This window comes from Bombina bombina, chromosome 3 (genome assembly GCF_027579735.1).
Source record: "Bombina bombina isolate aBomBom1 chromosome 3, aBomBom1.pri, whole genome shotgun sequence".
Taxonomy (NCBI): Eukaryota; Metazoa; Chordata; class Amphibia; order Anura; family Bombinatoridae; genus Bombina; species Bombina bombina.
The window spans coordinates 460,780,097-460,799,914 of NC_069501.1; the positions used below are offsets into that span (position 1 = coordinate 460,780,097).

General features: G+C 36.9%; 1 protein-coding gene across 1 annotated transcript in view; it reads right to left on the reverse strand.

Annotated features, from left to right (window-relative positions):
- The window catches only part of NFASC (neurofascin), a 278,247-nt gene that overhangs the window by 135,309 nt on the left and 123,120 nt on the right, over positions 1–19,818 (reverse strand). The window contains exon 3 of the mRNA XM_053706693.1: positions 5,491–5,628. Within this exon, the coding sequence (XP_053562668.1) occupies positions 5,491–5,572 (82 nt within the window). The 5' untranslated portion in view covers positions 5,573–5,628. The remainder of the gene's footprint in view (positions 1–5,490; positions 5,629–19,818) is intronic.

A 19,818-nucleotide genomic window follows, 5' to 3' on the forward strand; every position in this document is an offset into this window, starting at 1 on the left:
TGCTCCGGATCCTTTGTTGCCATATGTTTTGATTGTTGACAAAAAAAAATTCTATCCTTACTGCATATTGCTTTTAATGTCTCTGGTTTTGTGTGTGTGATTTTATATATATACACACATAAGTACATGTATGAGTGGGTGCACGTGTGTGTTGTGTATGTACTCATGTATGTTTGTTTCTGTGTGTATATATATATATATATAAAAAGTATATAAAAATCACATACAGGGCTGGATATTTTCACTAGTCCAGGACGAGTAAGAAGAGTAAGAAATTGCAGTAGACAAGTAAAACAAGTAAAGACTGAGTTATTTGCCTCCTTGGACCTCCCCATATAGCCATCACTAATTAAATCAGACTTTGGACCAGATTACAAGCGTAGCGCTATATATTCCTTACGGTCGCATAGCGAGGAAGCATTACATATACAGTATATTTACATTGTGGTCTATGGGAACACCCGGTTCCCATAGACCATACTGTAAGGGCATTTTTCAGTGCCTATTGTTTCTAACACCCTACTCCCACCAACTTTAAAGCCCCAAAACTGCCTAGTGCAGTTATTTTTTATTTAAAAAAAAAAAAAAAATTTAATAAAAAACTATAATGCCCTTTATTTTGAGGGCACTTTGGGGATCTAATCTCTGGTTAATTTTCGGCGAGCTAATGGCTGGTTAATTATAGCGTGCCCGCAAATTTGCCTGTTTGCGGGAGTGTGATAATTTAGCGCTCCACTTGTAATCTAGCCCTTTGTGTTTAGCCAGAAGATAATGTCAATGTAACTAGTGCTTGTTAATTTTAGCTAATGAGAAGCTGTTACTTTGTGGTTTGAAAATCTTTTCATCTGCACAGCTAATATAATGGAAACCACTAAGCTTCCAACCAATCATAAAAGATGAGGGATGCATAAGTGAGAGAAATTAACATTCTAAAGCAACTGAAGCAGGAAGAAAGAATGCAAATCCTATAGATTAGGGTTCTTAATAGACATGTGCGATTCGTTTCGGATCGATTCGGAAATTCGGAAAATTCGGAGATTCGGATCGATTCGAATTTCCGAATTAAAATACTGCCGAATCTACCGAATAAATCCGAATCGAATCGAATACATCCAAATCGATTCGAATGTATTCGGTAGATTCGGATGGCCGTGTATTACACTAGTATTGTACAGTATATTAGGTTTTATCACTCTGCTATGGGTTAAACCTAATATACAGTACATAATATTAGTGTAATACACAGTACATCCCACCTAACACTTACCGAAAATCCGAAATTTTTCCCAATCCGAAAGAATCCGAATGAATCCGAAACGAATTCATTTGAATTTTTCCGAATTCGAATAGATCCGAACCGAAATTCAAATCGATCCGAATCTATCCAAACCGAACCGAAACGAATTTTTCGAAGCTGTACAAGTCTAGTTCTTAAAACGTTTTGTTCCAAAAACACAACATATTACAATGTCTTACCTCAAATATAAAACACATTACCAGGTACACTAATTTAGTTTAATAGATTTGTTTTCATTCAACGTGCAGTACATACAGTATTCATTTAAAAGAGATCAGAAACGTGTCCAATAACCTATTTAAGAAACTATGACCAAGTCTCCATTAGTAATGTAAAGAATATTAGATGATCTTAAAGAGGAGAGAATCAATGCGGATCTATAAATTGGATTGTATTTTTCCAAAAGGTATGAACCGTGAGATAGATTTTAATGTTTTTCTCTAATTTTTTCTAATTTCCTCTAGATTCTACTATTCCCTTAAATATGAGCGTTGTGAAGAAGAATCCCAGTCCTCTAGATTTGTAACTATTTTGTAAAAAATTTTGATTTTGGTATTTTGCACTTCATTGTAACTATGTAGCACTGTTAGACTTGTTTAGAGATATAATTCTATATACTGACCACTAGGTGGTGTTTATATTCAAATGTTGGACTTTGATGTAACTAAGCTAAAGATATGATTAGTAACACCTGTGGGAATAGGTATTTAAGGAAGGTAACTAGTATGTTAAGGTCATATGATTAAGGGCATTTGAGCCCGAAACGTCATGTATTATTGTCTCTTGGAACAAATAAAAGTGGATAATTGTTAACCTCTGATGTGCTGCTGGAATTTTTTATACAAGTAAAGAATATTATGCTGGTCGTTAGCCATTAATATTGTTACTGATAACAATAATCCTACCTGGTAATATTTAAAGCTGTCACATTTTCATTTTGTGCTCCCTAAACTATGGCATGGGGGATCCTGTTTTCTGCTCCCATTAAGTCTTTAGTAAAAAATTATATTTTGTGCTCAGTTTCCACTTGTCTTACGCATGTTGTATGGAGCTGCCAAAGGCCTTATATTTTAGCCAGTCTATTTTACCTTTAACACTGTTATTTCAAAATGGGAAATAGATTTATATCACCCAAAACACACATACACTCAATAAAGTGATATAAATAATAAACTTTTAAGTTGATTTTCATATTTTACATAATAAAAGTGTTTATAAACTGGAATATTTAATATCATAAATACTGAAATATTAAATATTAAAGCAGGGGCGAAAACTACAGGGGGTGCAGAGTTCACAATTGCGACTGGGCCCCAAGGGTGGGGGCCCAGCTTAAAAAAAAAAATGTTGACCTGCCACTGCCTGCACTGATATCATGTGAGTGTGACATGATGCTTCACTTTTGTCTCTGACTACAGGGGTTAGTGTTTCTGTTTTACCCATTGGTGTTTATGTGTGTGTGTGTATGTATGTGACTGTGTGTGTATTTATGCATGTATGTGTGTGTGTTTGTGGAACCAGCAAATTACAGACCTTGTTACTACATCATGGGGGGCGGGGGGTAAACAGTGTCAGTCTATACAGCACCACTATATACAGTACGGGGTACCTGGACCATGTCACAGACTACTGTGGTCACTTTATAAAGTACTGGGATGGGTAGGGTCAGGCCAGCCATCTCATTGACAGATTACAGACTGTGTCACTGACTCACTATATACAGTACTGGTGGGTTAAACAGTATCACTTGATACAGAAAAAGGGGGTCAGACAGACTGACTGTGGGCACAGGGTACCTCCTTTTGCAGACATGTAATCTGATTCACATTTTTTTTCTGTGTTAAATGTAAAAAAATAAAAATAAAGATATGTATCAAATTTACTTTTTCGGGGGGGGGGGGGGGCTTCTTCGATTCTTGCACCTGGGCCCTGTGGTTTCTAGTTACTCCTTTGTATTAAAGTAATAACAAATCATTTTTAATTAGAGTAACATATTTTCTGAAACCATATATAAAACATATTAACTAAACATAGGAGTCTGACATAGATTAATCAGTAAATTAATTTGTTTACAACATTTTAAAAATGTATGTGCATGATTATTGTAGTTGAATTGGCCAAGTCAATCATGGGTAATGGTTGTAACGTAAAAGATAGCCTTTTACACCATCTTATATTATAAAAGGCCTGGTATGTTTGTCCAAAGCAGTAATGCACAGTAGAGACTGCACGAGACAAACATACCTGTCCTTAACCCCTTAGCACCCAGTGCCAATGCGCAGTAGAGACTGTGCGAGGACGGCGCTAGTCGTTAAGCCCCAGATTAAGCTATTTCTGCATGCCCCACGAGTGGTGCCGATCGTTGGTGTCATGGGAGGGTTAGGAGGGAGGCGGATGGGCGTCCCATCGCTGGAGAGGAGGCGGATGGGACCGCTGCAATGCTTAAACATTTTTACTGCAATGCAACACAGGCTTTAACACTAGTCTTGCTATAATTGCTAAGCAACATACCCTGAGTTGCAAATCTTCCTAAGAAAATAGGGGGAAGGTTCCACTTAACACCTTAAAGGGTACACAAAACCCAAAATGTTTCTTTCATGATTCAGATAGAGCATACATTTTAAACAACTTTCCAATTTACTTCAATTATCAAATTTGCATCATTCTCTTAGTATCCTTGGTTGAGGTAGCATCAATGCACTAAATGGAGCAAGTTGAACTTATTCATTGAGCCAATCACAAAAAGTATATATGTGCAGCTACCAATCAGCAGCTAGCTCCTGCTTTGCTGCTCCCTTACCTACCTAGGTATGTTTTTTTAACCAAGGATACCCAGAGACTGAAGCAAATTAGATAATAGTAAATTGGAAAGTAGTTTAAAATTGTATGTTCTATCTGAATGATGAAATAAATATTTTGGGTTTCATGTCCCGTTAATAAATGTTTGCACAATTATACAATGGAATAAGGGAGTATGTACACTGGGTGAGAATCAGAAGTTGAAAACACTTAACACCAACAGAATGATTTAATAAACGTTTGCATGTTATATTTGCAAACTCTGAATCTAAGATTCAATTATAGAAAACAAGTAACATAATAATATTACTGAACATTCAAATGTAAATTCTCTCTCAGACTTACATTATAAGAAGAAAAAATAAAAGATTTAAAATGTAACTTTAATTATTCAGGTAGAACATGCAATTTAAAACAACTTTACTTCTGGTATCAAATTTGCTTTGTTCTCTTTGTATCCTTTGTTGAAAGGCATACCTGGATAGACTTCAGGAGCAGCAATGCATTAATGGAAACTAACTAATCACATTTGATAAGCCAACAACAAGAGGCATATGTGTGTATCTCCCATTGCTGCTCCAAAGCCTACCTAGGTTTACTCTTCAACAAAGGATACCAAAAGAGAAGTAAGCAAATTTGGTAATAGAAGTATATTAGAAATGTGTTTAAAATTGCCTACTCTGGGGCCTGATTATCAATAACTTGTTGGCAGGGAGAGAAATCATGCAAAATATTTTTGAGCTCTAAATGATAATGTAATGTAGGTGACTCTCACATCTAGAACACTACATGGCTAAAATAAAAATAAAAATCTAAAATTATTTGAGGGACCTCACAACACTAGCTAGGCTTGTTATATAATCTGCTCAGTGTAGAGACCTTTAGATCTTCGGGCCCTGCAAATCATGAAACTCAAATTTTTACTTTATTTTCCCTTTAAACATTCTTGAAATCGAATGTCACATTCAAAACATGGAAATGCAAAAATGTTTGCAACAAAGAATGTCAGAATGCAAATATTCCACATTTTATTATAATAGTGAAATTTAACTAATTACAGAACAGTGTTTTAAACAGATGCTCTAAAACATTCGCCCAGACAAGCCCAAGGATGAGAAAAAAAGGGGGTGTGAGAGACTCAGTAAAGAGCATCTCACAACCCAGCGTGAAGAACCATATATGTTATAAAATGTAAAGAAGATTTATGGATGTGTCCCAGAAGATACAATATAAACAAAACTGTATTAGCTAGCTGTGCCCTAATATTAAGAAAATAAATAAAAAAATAAATATATATATATATATATATATATAACTTGCTCAGTGATTTGGAAAACATGTTGTTTACTTCACAAAGATTTTAATTACAGTCACCCTCTGCCCTCATAACTCACGGTCCAATGGCACTTCAATAGCAGAAAGCAGCTGCAGAAAGAGGACAATAGAGAAGGTCCAGAGAGGTATATCTTGTACCATGTTGCCCCTGACAAGGATGAGAGGCGGGCTGCCCTTTAACCTTCGTACCTGAGAATCTACAAAAGGAACAGAGAGGGAAATGTTTATTGATATAGAAATCACCTGACTTCTGCTACTGAGCAGTCAAACCTGAAGGGACATGAAACTCAAAATTAAATTTTTATCATTCAGGCAGAGTGTGCAACTTTAAAGGAATACTGAACCCAAATTGTTTCGTTCCTGATTCAGACAGAGCATGTCATTTTAGACAACTTTCTAATTTACTCCTATTATCAATTTTTCTTCATTCTCTTGGTATCTTTATTTGAAAAAGCAGGACTGTAAGCATAGGAGCCAGTCCATTTTTGGTTCAGCACCTTGGATAGCGTTTGCTGGTTGGTGGCTACATTTAGGTGCTGAACCAAAGATGGGCCTGCTTGTAAGCTTACATTCCTGCTTTTTCAAATAAAGATACCAAGAGAACAAAGAAAATTTGATAATAGAAGCAAATTAGAAAGTTGCTTAAAAGTGGATCTCTATCTGAATCATGAAAGAAAAATTTTGGTTTCAGTATCCCTTTAAGAAACTTTTCAAATACTTTTATAATCAAATGTGCTTTGTAACATTACATCCTTTGTTGAAAAGCATACCTAGGTAGACTATGGGACTATGGAGCAGCTGGTGATAGGTGGCTACACACATATGTCTCTTGTCATTCGCTAACCAGAATTGCTCAGCTAGCTCTTAGTAGTTTACTTCTGTTCTGAAGCTGTTTTATAGGGACAATATACACAAATTGTAAGCTGCATGATACCTTCATATCTGAGAATATTTTTTGCATTAAATAATGCAGCTTAAAGGGACACTGAACCGATTTTTTTTTCATGATTCAGAAAGAGCATGCAATTTTAAGCAACTTTCTAATTTACTCCTATTATCATTTTTTCTTAGTTCTCTTGCTATCTTTATTTGAAAAAGAAGGCATCTAAGCTATTTTTTGTTTCAGACTCTGGACATCACTTTTTTATTGGTGGATGAATTTATCCACCAATTAGCAAGGACAACCCAGGTTGTTAATAAAAAATGGGCCGGCATCTAAACTTACATTTTTGCATTTCAAATAAAGATACCAAGAGAATAAAGAAAATTTAATAATAGGAGTAAATTAGAAAGTTGCTTAAAATTCCATGCTCTATCTGAATCACGAAAGAAAAAATTTGAGTTCAGTGTCCCTTTAATTTTGTCATATGAGTGACTTGTTTTATGTTTCACTGATTTCCCTGTGCCCAGAACAAATGGACCCTTGCTAACCAATCACAAACATATACACATATATATTAGTTCAACATAACTTTGGTATTTACTCATATGCAGTTAAAGAAAAAGATGGGGTAGCCCTTCCCTTTTCTCTTACATTAACCCCTTAACGGCCGAGTCGTCAATCTTGGAAAACAGTGGTCGGTCTTGGAAAGCAGTGGTCGGTCTTGAAAAGCAGTGGAAGTTATCCTGATCGCTTCCAGCTGCTTTCCGGTTATTGCAGTGATGCCTCGATATCGAAGTACACTGCAGTAACATTCTTTACCCCTCCGGTGCATAGAGAGCCACTCTGTGGCCCTCTCTGCACCAGACATCGATGGCCGCAATTGCTGGTGGGTGGGAGCCGACGTGGGAGGCGGGTGGGCGGCCATCGATGGCTTCTTGTCTGTAGAGGTGGGTGGGATCGTGGGCGGGGTAGCTGGGGGCGCGCATAGAGGGCAGTGGGCGGGCGCGTGCACGGATGAGGGAGCAGGTGGGAACCATTACACTATGGAACAATTTCTGTGAATTAAGTGGGAGAGAGGGGGAAATTAATATGTAAATGTACGATCTAAGTGATCTGGGAGGAGGTGGGGGGTTGGTCTTTTGGGAGGGGGAAGCTACACTACAGAAAAGTGTAAAAAAAATTTAAAAAAATATATTTTTTTGTAAATTGGGTACTGACAGACAGCTGCCAGTACCCAAGAAGGCTTCCAATAATGTAGAGGGGGAGGGTTAGAGAGCTGTTTGGGGGGATCAGGGAGGTTGGGGGATAAGGGGGGATCTTACACAGCAGCATATGTAAATATGCTAAAAAAATAAAAGATACCTTTTATTTTAGTACTGGCAGACTTTCTGCCAGTACTTAAGATGGCGGGGACAATTGTGGGGTGGGGGAGGGAAGAGAGCTATTTGGGAGGGATCAGGGGGTGCGATGTGTCAGGTGGGAGGCTGATCTCTTCACTAAAGCTAAAATTAACCCTGCAAGCTCCCTACAAGCTACCTAATTAACCCCTGCACTGCTGGGCATTATACACATGTGATGCGCAGCAGCATTTAGCGGCCTTCTAATTACCAAAAAGCAACGCCAAAGCCATATAAGTCTGCTATTTCTGAACAAAGGGGATCCCAGAGAAGCTTTTACAACCATTTGTGCCATAATTGCACAAGCTGTTTGTAAATAATTTCAGTGAGAAACCTAAAGTTTGGGAAAAAATGACCGATTTTTTTTTTTTATTGCATTTGGTGGTGAAATGGTGGCATGAAATATACCTAAATGGGCCTAGATCAATACTTTGGGTTGTCTACTACACTACACTAAAGCTAAAATTAACCCTACAAGCTCCCTAATTAACCCCTGCACTGCTGGGCATAATACACATGTGGTACGCAGCGGCATTTAGCGGCCTTCTAATTACCAAAAAGCAACGCTAAAGCCATATGTCTGCTATTTCTGAACAAAGGGGATCCCAGAGAAGCATTTACAACCATGTATGCCATACTTGCACAAGTTGTTTGTAAATAATTTCCGTGAGAAACCTAAAATAGTGAAACATTTTACTTTTTTTTTAATTTAATCGCATTTGGCGGTGAAATGGTGGCATGAAATATACCAAATGGGCCTAGATCAATACTTGGGGTTGTCTACTACACTACACTAAAGATAAAATTAACCCTAGAAGCTCCCTACATGCTCCCTAATTAACCCCTTCACTGTTGGGCATAATACATGTGTGATGCGCAGTGGCATTTAGCGGCCTTCTAATTACTAAAAAGCAACGCCAAAGCCATATATGTCTGCTTTTTCTGAACAAAGGGGATCCCAGAGAAGCATTTACAACCATTTATGCCATAATTGCACAAGTTGTTTGTAAATAATTTCAGTGAGAAACCTAAAGTTTGTGAAAAACTTTAAGTGGAAAAATATATACTTTATGTGCAGAAAGAGCATACTTTTCCCTATTCTCTTAATAGGGTTTTTTTCTATGATTTAAATGTTGTAATATGCTCTAAATACACTCCCAGCCAGTTACCTCCTTCTATAATATAGACAAAAAGGTCAGCTGGGAGAAAATAGCATTTTTGCCTTTTTCAGCAAATCTGGGATTGCTTCCTTTTGTTTTGTTATGATGAAAATAATGGTATCTTTAGAAAGTCCATTTAATGGCGAGAAAAACTGTATATAATATGTGTGGGTACAGTAAATGAGTAAGAGGAAAATTACAGCTAAACACAAACACCGCAGAAATGTAAAAACAGCCTTGGTCCCAAACGGACAGAAAAGTGCTGTGGTCATAAAGGGGTTAAAGACATAGAAAAGTCACAATTAAAATGTGCATTAGTGCATTTCAGTTTTAAATAGATGCATTTTTGCAATATACTTCCATTAGCAAAAATGGTTCTAGTAAAAGTTTTTACTATTTTTCAGCGGTATATGCACATATCCTGTGAGAGCCCATGTGCCAGTGTACAAACACCACACTGTGGCCTGTATGACACAAAATAAATCTTCACTGAAACAATACACACCACCAACACTAAGCAGGCATAGAGTTTGATTCATGATCCTTTACTCACAAGGATATGCTCCTCATACAGTAATAACTTTTACTAGAAGCATTTTGCTAATGGAAGCAAAAATGCTTCTATTTAAACTCAAAATGCATTCATGTACATTTCAATTTTAAATTTCTATCCCTTTAAAGTGGTTTAGCACTGATTCTGCTTAGCTAATTAACATTTTTATTAGATAGATATATTCCTATATACCCAGTATACCCCCTGCAATTGCAAAGCTTTTTTCCTATCACAATTATTAAAACAAAATTAATAATCCACCTTAAAGGGACATTATACACTAGATTTTTCTTTGCATAAACGTTTTGTAGATGATCCATTTCTATAGCCCATCTGGTAGTGTTTTTATAAAAATGGACAGTTTTGCTTATTTTTAAATAGCATTGTGCTGATTTTCAGACTCCTAACCAAGTCCCAAAATTTTTAGATGTATAATGATGTATACAGACTTCAGACGGCTTCTGTTTGTATGATGGGTCTTTTCAAATACAGGGGAGGGGAGTAGGAGGTTCTGCTATCAGCCCCTTTCAATGGGTGTCCCAGGCTTATCTCATTAACAGTGTTATTGTGGGAGCTTTTAAGTAAGTTTTTAAAAGGTTTTATACCGGAGTTTTAGATCAGTATCTGTGCATATTATTCTTTATAGTAGTGTCTATTACATGCAGAAAATGGGTGTATACTGTCCCTTTAACATAGCAAATTACTTGAGAGACAAGGTGAGGGAAAGGAAGGGAAACTAGTCAATAACAGTATTAACCCAAGCCTCCCTGGAAGAAAGTAGAACACACTAAATTTTCTGATGTTTTTAAAACAAAAGGCAGCAAAATATGAATGTATATTGACATGATTTTATACGTTTAATAATTAAACTTTTAATGTCTTGTTAAATTTTGCAGGGTTTTAAACACACAGGTATAGTATGCAATAATGCAGAGATAGCATTTTGTTTTTGTGAGCACTGCTGATCCAATCAGCAACACTAGTTACACAGCTGGGTTGATATGTAAAAGAAAAAATTAATTACCTACAACCTATTACCAAAGTTGTGCGAAAAAATGTCCTAAACATATTGGGCCAGATTACGAGTGGATCGCTAATTAATGCTCCAGCTCGAGTGTTAACTGCGCTAAAAGTAAGCTTTTAGCGCTCGTTGGGTTGCACTTATATTACGAGTTGAAAGTAAACTGTTTTCGTTCAAGCACTAACCCGACGAGTGCAAAAAGTCGAAGTTAGAATATCGTGAGTGCGTTCACGTATTCCCCCATAGAAAAAAAGGTGAAGAAAAACCCCTAACTCCCCACTCTCGTGCAAACCCGATCGCATATTCTAATGTTTGCTAACATGACATGAAAATATGAATTTTCGATTTATTCATAAATACATATTTCTATATATATCTGATGTGTTGTTTGTATATGCTAAAAAAAGATTTTTCATTTTATTGCTCAAAACTGCACTAGACCAACTGCACTAAAGCTAAAGGTGTGTAAGGATAACTTTAAATTCCTATGTTTTTTTTAATAAATATCTATAGCTACACATCTATATAAATATATACAGATATAGATATATATTGTATATACATATATATATATATATATTTTTATATATATATATATATATATATATATATATATATATTTATTATTCCTTTTTTAAGCATAAAGAATCTTTTTTTCTAAGTGAACATTGGAATAAGTATTTATAATATATATATATATATATATATATATATATATATATATATAACATAATACTTTATTTTAATATGTTTTAGATGTGTTTTGTAAAAAACAAATTTAACCCCTACACTTCTGGTGAAACCGCACCTTGCAGTCTGCACTGTGCAGTGTTTGCTAATTGCACTAATTAACTGTTTCACTGCTGGGCCACTCACAAAACTGGCCTTAGAGGGAATATTATTCTCAGGTTAAGCTAATTCTTCTAGCTCTCTTTTGACTTTTGCTTAAGCGGGACCCACAACTTTTAACTTGTAATATCAGTGTTATTTAGTATGGTTGTGATATCCATTGAAAGTATAGGTTGCGCTAGAGCGATGTCAGCCACACTAAGCCTTTTCTGGTAAATCTGATTTATCATCGACTTGTATTATTATCAAGTTGTGCGCTAAATTTAGCGAGGTCCAACAATACTGTTTATCATGTCCCGCATTAGTACTAGTATTAGCACACACCACTTGTAATTTGGTCCAGTATTGGAAATTATTTTCTTGTGGCTTTACAGGCTCCTACATTCTTCACGAGAATATTTATTGTTTTAAAAGATAGATAATGCCTTTATTACCCATTCCCTAGTTTTGCATAACCAACAAAGTTATAATAATACATTTTTTACCTCTGTAATTACCTTGCATCTATGCCTCTGTAAACAGCCCCCATATTTCAGTTCTTTTGACAGACTTGCATTTTAGCCAATCAGTGCTGGCTCCTAGGAACTCCACGTGCGTGAGCACAGTGTTATCTATATGAAGCACATGAACTACCACCCTCTAGTAGTGAAAAACTGTCAAAATGCCCTGAGCTAAGAGGCGACCTTCAAGGGCTTAGAAATTAACATATGAGTCTCCTAGTTTTAGATTTCAACTAAGAATACCAAGAAAACAAAGCAAAATTGGTGATAGAAGTAAACTGGAAAAAAAATTAAAATCACATGCCCTATCTGAATAATGAAAGTTTGTTTTGGACTTGACTGTCCCTTTAATCCCGCAGTTGCTCAGAATCCAGCAAAAGAATTGGTGAAACTGAAGAGACTAGGGAAAGTTTTAAGAAGATTTACCTACTGATACAGTGCCAGACACACTGCAGGTATCTGCAGCAATCAGTCATGTAAGAAGGTGCCATCCCACAAATAACAGAGGTAGAGTTCTTTGTATTAATAACTCAATAATGTTAAGTAGGAACAACAGTCATTGATTTATTTAGCATACACATATGCACACAGATGCCAAGCAGCACAGTCAAATTGGGCATTAAGTATCCATTACAATATCATAGCCCATGCCCCCCTCCCTCATTTCCTCCTATCCTCCACTTCTGATCAGCAGTTTAACACACAGCCTTGGGCCGTCTCACTCTGCCCATCTGCCTGATAATCCATCTGGCACAAACACTACTCCTCCCCCCGACCTATGTCTGCTCAGTCCTTTTGTACATATCCCTTGCATATGTGTCCTTTATACTATAATTTGTGCTTGAGAGTTACATATCCCATAAAAAAACAGGAACGATTTTGTGTCATTAACCCCTTAATGACCAAGGACGTACGCCACACGTCCTCTAAAAAAATACACTTAATGACCGAGGACGTGTGGCGTACGTCCTTGGTCTGGAAAGCAGCTGGAAGCGATCCTGCTCGCTTCCAGCTGCTTTCTGGTTATTGCAGTGATGCCTCGATATGGAGGCATCCTGCAATAACCCCCCTTGGCCATCCGATGCAGAGAGAGCCACTCTGTGGCCCTCTCTGCACCGGACATCGATGGCCGGTAGCGTTGGTGGGTGGGAGCCGACTTGGGAGGCGGGTGGGCGGCCATCGGTGAGATCTGGAAGGTGGAGGGGGGCGGGATCGGGGGCGGATCCTTCGGGGGCGCGCACAGGCGCGCGCGCGTGCACGGGGGTGGCGGGCGGGCGCGTGCACGGGGCGGGAGCGGGTGGGAACCGCTACACTACAGAAAATTTTTTATAAGTATATTGTCAAATAAAATTAAATACTTTTTTTTACCAAAGCATCTAAGGGATCTGGAGGGGTGGGGGGTTGGTATTGGGGGGGGGGGGGAAGCTACACTACAGAAAAGGGACATTTTTTAATTAAAAAAATGCATATTATTCACTAAAATGGGTACTGGCAGACAGCTGCCAGTACCCAAGATGGCGCACATTAAGTCAGAGGGGGAGGGTTAGAGAGCTGTTTGGTGGGGGATCAGTGAGGTTGGGGGCTAAGGGGGATCCTACACAGAAGCATATGTAAATATGCAAAAAAAAATGCACAAAAAAGCCAAAATTTTCCTTTTATTTTAGTACTGGCAGAGTTTCTGCCAGTACTTAAGATGGCGGGGACATTTGTGGGGTAGGGGAGGGAAGAGAGATGTTTGGGAGGGATCAGGGGGTCTGATGATTCAGGTGGGAGGCTGATCTTTACACTAAAGCTAAAATTAACCCTGCAAGCTCCCTACAAGCTACCTAAATAACCCCTTCACTGCTAGCCATAATACACGTGTGATGCGCAGCGCCATTTAGCAGCATTCTAATTACCAAAAAGCAACGCCAAAGTCATATATGTCTGCTATTTCTGAACAAAGGGGATCCCAGAGAAGCATTTACAACCATTTGTGCCATAATTGCACAAGCTGTTTGTAAATAATTTCAGTGAGAAACCTAAAATTGTGAAAAATTTAACGTTTTTTTTAATTTGATCGCATTTGGCGGTGAAATGGTGGCATGAAATATACCAAAATGGGCCTAGATCAATACTTGGGGTTGTCTACAACACTACACTAAAGCTAAAATTAACCCTAGAAGCTCCCTACATGCTCCCTAATTAACCCCTTCACTGCTGGGCATAATACACGTGTGGTGCGCAGTGGCATTTAGCAGCCTTCTAATTACCAAAAAGCAATGCCAAAGCCATATATGTCTAATATTTCTGAACAAAGGGGATCCCAGAGAAGAATTTACAACCATTTATGCCATAATTGCACAAGCAGTTTGTAAATAATTTCAGTGAGAAACTGAAAGTTTGTGAAAAAAATTGTGAAAAAGTGAACGATTTTTTTGTATTTGATCGCATTTGGCGGTGAAATGGTGGCATGAAATATACCAAAATGGGCCTAGATCAATACTTTGGGTTGTCTTCTAAAAAAAAATATATACATGTCAATGGATATTCAGGGATTCCTGAAAGATATCAGTGTCCCAATGTAACTAGCGCTAATTTTGAAAAGAAATGGTTTGAAAATAGCAAAGTGCTACTTGTATTTATGGCCCTATAAGTTACAAAAAAAGCAAAGAACATGTTAACATTTGGTATTTCTAAACTCAGGACAAAATTTAGAAACTATTTAGCATGGGTGTTTTTTGGTGGTTGTAGATATGTAACAGATTTTGGGGTTCAAAGTTAGAAAAAGTGTGTTTTTTTCCATTTTTCCTCATATTTTATAATTTTTTTTATAGTAAATGATAAGATATGATGAAAATAATGGTATTTTTAGAAAGTCCATTTAATGGCGAGAAAAACGGTATATAATATGTGTGGGTACAGTAAATGAGGAAGAGGAAAATTTCAGCTAAACACAAACACCGCAGAAATTTAAAAATAGCCTTGGTCCCAAACGGACAGAAAATGGAAAAGTGCTCTGGTCACTAAGGGGTTAATAACACCTTAACTGTTCTAAAATAAAAATCTTGTGCTTGGTTTAGGCAGATAATGATTTCTGAGCGTTGGCTGATACTGTCAGTTTGTTTTTCTAGTGATCAAAATCACAAAAGACTTCTGCTGTTAATACCTCTGAAGCTGGAAATTTTACTTTGAAACAACACAAAATATTATCTTTGTCAATAATCTCCTAAATTTCTAATCAAAAAATCTATATGCCCAAAATTAAGGATAAACAAAATCACAATAATTTATTTAGCTAAATTTTATCAGTGTAAAAGTACTTTTCATTAATTTTGTAACTTTAATTGATTAAAATTGGTATCTGTTTGGTGGTGCTCGGAAATAATTTGCACGTTAAGTATAGGGTCATATTTCACCAAACCACTAATGATAAAAGTTCTACCTATAAACATAACAATGGATGATTGTGATTGGCTAAACATAGAAAATGGCTCATCTGCAGCTGTTAACATACTGTCAATCAACTTTAATTAACCCCTTAATATAGAATCAGAATGAACCAGTGTTAAATATACTATGCCCATCTCACATTGAGTTTAATGACAGAGACAGACCGGTGCTACTTCCTTATTTTACCTATTTTTGTTTTTGTTTTTCTTTGTTTCCTGATCTTTATTTTCTTCTACCTAGACAATAACTTTGTGTGTTGTTTCCTGAAGAAGAAAACACAATAGTTGGTGGATAGACATCAGAGTACCTACATTTTTATACTAGTGTCTGACTGACGAAGTCCCAAATATTGAGCTTTCTTTAACAGGAAGACACTGTGACAATGTTATAGGTCCTAATCTATCATTAGAGAGACAAGCTATGTTGCCAGCTGGGGAACATGTCCTCCCATCTTTATGGCAAGCAGGCTGCAAACATGATATGTCTGCAGCAAACTGTTATCATTGCACAAGTACATTCTTGTGCAGAACCACCCACAAGCTCTCGCACAAGCAGGACCTATCATTCACCATAATAAACAACCAATGCTTCTTAATTTGTGGTAAGCAGGCTCCCATGACTGAGCCTGTACTGCAAGGGCACCAAAGCAAAAAACAGAATATAAGAGCACCAAAAAGGCTAAAGGTGGGACTAAAAATGGGACTAAGAGCCAAGCTTCAGGTTCAAAAACAGGATATTAGTTACCAGTTAAGGATAACGTATGAAGTAAGAAAAATCCTATATTTAAACTCAGTATTTGTTACCAAAAGTAAAGTGAATAAAAGTGTGACCAGAAGGCCTTTCTCACGGGCTGAAATGCGTAGATTTGATCATAAGGAGGCTTCTATTATTCTTCCCGGGTGAGTCAGTTTCTGGTTAGACTCACTTTGTAAATCTTTTTATGCACATGTCCTTTATTTACTTTCACAGGTGACACATCCAGGTCTTTAGGACGCTCATAGGATGGTCAGCACCACATAGAATATCGGACCAGATTTCACTTCCACTTTCAACTTTCAATTTTTAAGGATTTCTGGATATTACTGATTATTTGTTGGCCAATTGAACATTCGACTATTTACACATACATTTATCTTCACTTTTTGTACACGTGTACACATATATATTTCCATTTTTACTTTTATTTTTATATTATTTTTTGTGTATACATATTAGTGCACTTATTTGCACTTGCTATATTATGTAGCATACATCACACAATATATGTGACTCCCCTTTTATAACAGTATCACTCATTCTATTTCATTGCATTTTTGCACTTTATTATCCTATTGTACTGTATTTCTGTATTATTGCATTGATTGCATTTGTTGCAATTATTTTTTGTTCATAATAGTTTTAGCATATAAGTGTTTATTTAATTACTGTTTGTTCAACTTGTCTATTGAGTAGTTTACTGATCAGTTTACTGATCTCCCCTTATAGCCGTAGCACTTACCATCTGCTACAGCTCCACCTGGTCACACTTTTATTCACTTTACTTTTGGTAATAAATACTGAGTTTTAATTTAAATATAGCATTTTTCTTACTTCATACGTTATCCTTAACTGGTAACTAATATCCTGTTTTTAAACCTGTAGCTTGGCTCTTAGTCCCATTGTTAGCCGTGATTGTCACCTTTAGCCTTTTTGGCGTTCTTATATTCTGTTTTTTACTGTAGCTATCACATTGGAACCTTTGTTAGGAGGTACCTATATAGTGAGCTTGGTGATTATTTTCCGGTCGCAGCCGATTACACTCTGTTTGATTTGAAGGGCACCAAAGCAGCCTCCACTACCTAATACATGAGCCGATAGTGTCAGCTGTGTGACCAAAAATACAGGAATAAATTAATAGCAACTGTCTTCTTCTTGCCCTCCTGGGAGGCAATGGAAAAAAATTATATTGTCCATTCTTCACTTGAATGACACAGAGTTATAGATTGTGTGCTCAAAACACGTAAACCAACACAAGTCTAAATAGAAGGTGTAACCAGGTCTTTAAATTGGAAAAATGTGTTTTATCGGATGCCTCAAGGTGCCAAGCACACTCTATTTCCATGTGCTCTATGATTCTCTACTAGAAAAGGAGCCATATTCTCTAAAGCTCTCAGCTGATTATCTATCATTTTACCAGATTAAAATTACATTTTATTTCTATTTTGTGTTTCAATCCATATAGATAATGTATACAGCATTTAGGATTATGGTTCTCAGAGAATATATGAAGTCTGTAAGAGAACTTCAGACCCATCCAAAGTACTTTATACCTGCAGGTTTCACTGATTTTATTGCAGGTTAAGATTGCTCAAATTTTAGAATACACTTATTTAACTGGTAGAAAAGTACTGTAGTGTATGCTAGAATTGAAGAAAATGAAAGATAAATTGTAGTATAAACATTGCAGTTTCATTTGTATTTGTTGCAAACTAAGACTGTATATAAATGCCAAAGTGCTCCACTATTAACCTTGCTCTCTCCTCTGAGATTCTGCATTTCAGAGAGCTTCAATAATTTCTATGGGAAGCAGCTCTCACCTCTCTGGGACTTTCAGCTTCTGTCTTTTTCTGAGTTCCACCACTGTGAAGTCTTCACAATGATTTCACTACAACCTTTTTTTGGAGAATCAGGCCCAAGGTCAGATGCTGAGCATATGACATATACTGGCACTAAGGTACCCTGAGAAACCACATGAGCACATAGTATGCTAGCTACAAGTATAGATCAATAGGTCCTAGTTCTAATTGGGAAGTGCAAGTGCAGTGAAATTGTTCCATATTGTTTTAATGGTGAAGATGAAAAATTTAAAATGTCTTACATTAGCATTTCCTTCTAAATGATTTACACACACACACAATTGTTCTAAATGCAATAAAATAACACACACACACATATATATATAAAAAAAAGAACCCACAGTACTTTGAACATATATTCATCTGCACAACAGTGGATCAAAGAAGCTACATGGAATTTATTTGTTACACAACTTATAGTACAAGCAACAGACAGAGTCGCAGTCTGACATGTTTTGCATCACTAACGGCGCTTAATCATAGACTAAGTATCTAAGAAATCCCTTACGTTAGCACCTAAATTAGCACCCAGTATGGTCTCAAATTTCAAACCGAAACAAGGCCATTCATGGCTGGGGAGTAATGGCAGTTTCAGATGTGGAGCCAGGACATGCTTAACCTGCAATATTATAGAGGTGTCCAAGCAGTTTAGATCAGCTGTTGATAATATGACTTATAATATAATGTTTTATGCCAATTGCAAAACAACTTTTGCCATTTATTTATTAGAGTACAATATTTGCCACATTCAAGATGTTGGTAAAACAACAAGGGAGGTCAATGTACGTATACGTGAACACGTTAACGATGTAAAAAATTATAATAAAGACTCCACAGTTGCCAGGCACTTTAATAATATGCATTTTAAAAGCAGGCCAAAATGCCTCTATGAGGAGGAAATAAGTATAAGATCCTTGGAAAGAAGGAATTATACTGGATATATAAATTAAAAACTAGGACCCCATTGGGGTTAAATCTTGAATAGGATATTAGTTATGTGTAATTAATTGAATTTGATGTGATGAGATATTGGGGCCAAATTATCAAGCTCCGAATGGAGCTTGATGCCCCGTGTTTATAAAGACCGCTGCTCCATAACCTGTCCACCTGCTCTGAGGAGGCGGACAGACATCGCCGGAAATCAAGCCGATCAAACACGATCAGGTTGATTGACACCCCCTGCAGGGGGTGACATTGCACCAGCAGTTCACAAGAACTGCTGGTGGAATAATAAATGCCAACAGCATATGCTGTCGGCATTTATCGATATGCAGCGGACATGATCCGCAATATCGGATCATGTTGTGGTACCATACAACGAATGCTTTAGACATGGGAAAACTGCTATCACCATGGGTCAAACATTGACAGAAGACAATGAGTTCGCAAGAAATTGTGACAAAAATTCAAAGGAATCCTTACAATTTCTATTTCTCACTATGGATGAGTCATGGATACATCACTTCGATCCTCAGACAAAAGCACATTACATGGGGTGGAAGGTTATGGAGTGGAGCGCTATTTAGCGCTTTCGATAGAGCGCTAACTGCGGTAGAAGTAAACTTTTTTGTGCATGTCGGGTTGCACTCATATTACAAGTTGAAAGAAAAAGTTATCCCTCTTACACTAACCCGATGCGCACAAAAAGGCGAACTTAGAATATAGCGTGTGCTGTAATCTCTTCCCCCATAGAAGTCAATGGAGAAAAAAAAGTGGGGAAAAAACACCCTACTCATGTGCAAACCCGATCGCATATTCTCATGTGTGCTAACACAACATGAAAATATAAAAATTTCACATTCCAATGTTCTGCATATAGCAGAATATGTTCTATGTATTCTTAAATACATATGAAATGTAAATGTGTATTTAGGTGAAAGTAAAGGAGAAGCAAGGGAGGTTAGATATCTTCCATAGAGCTTCTGCTCACAGAGATAAGAATCATATTTTAAGAATTGTTAAGGCAGCAATAATCAT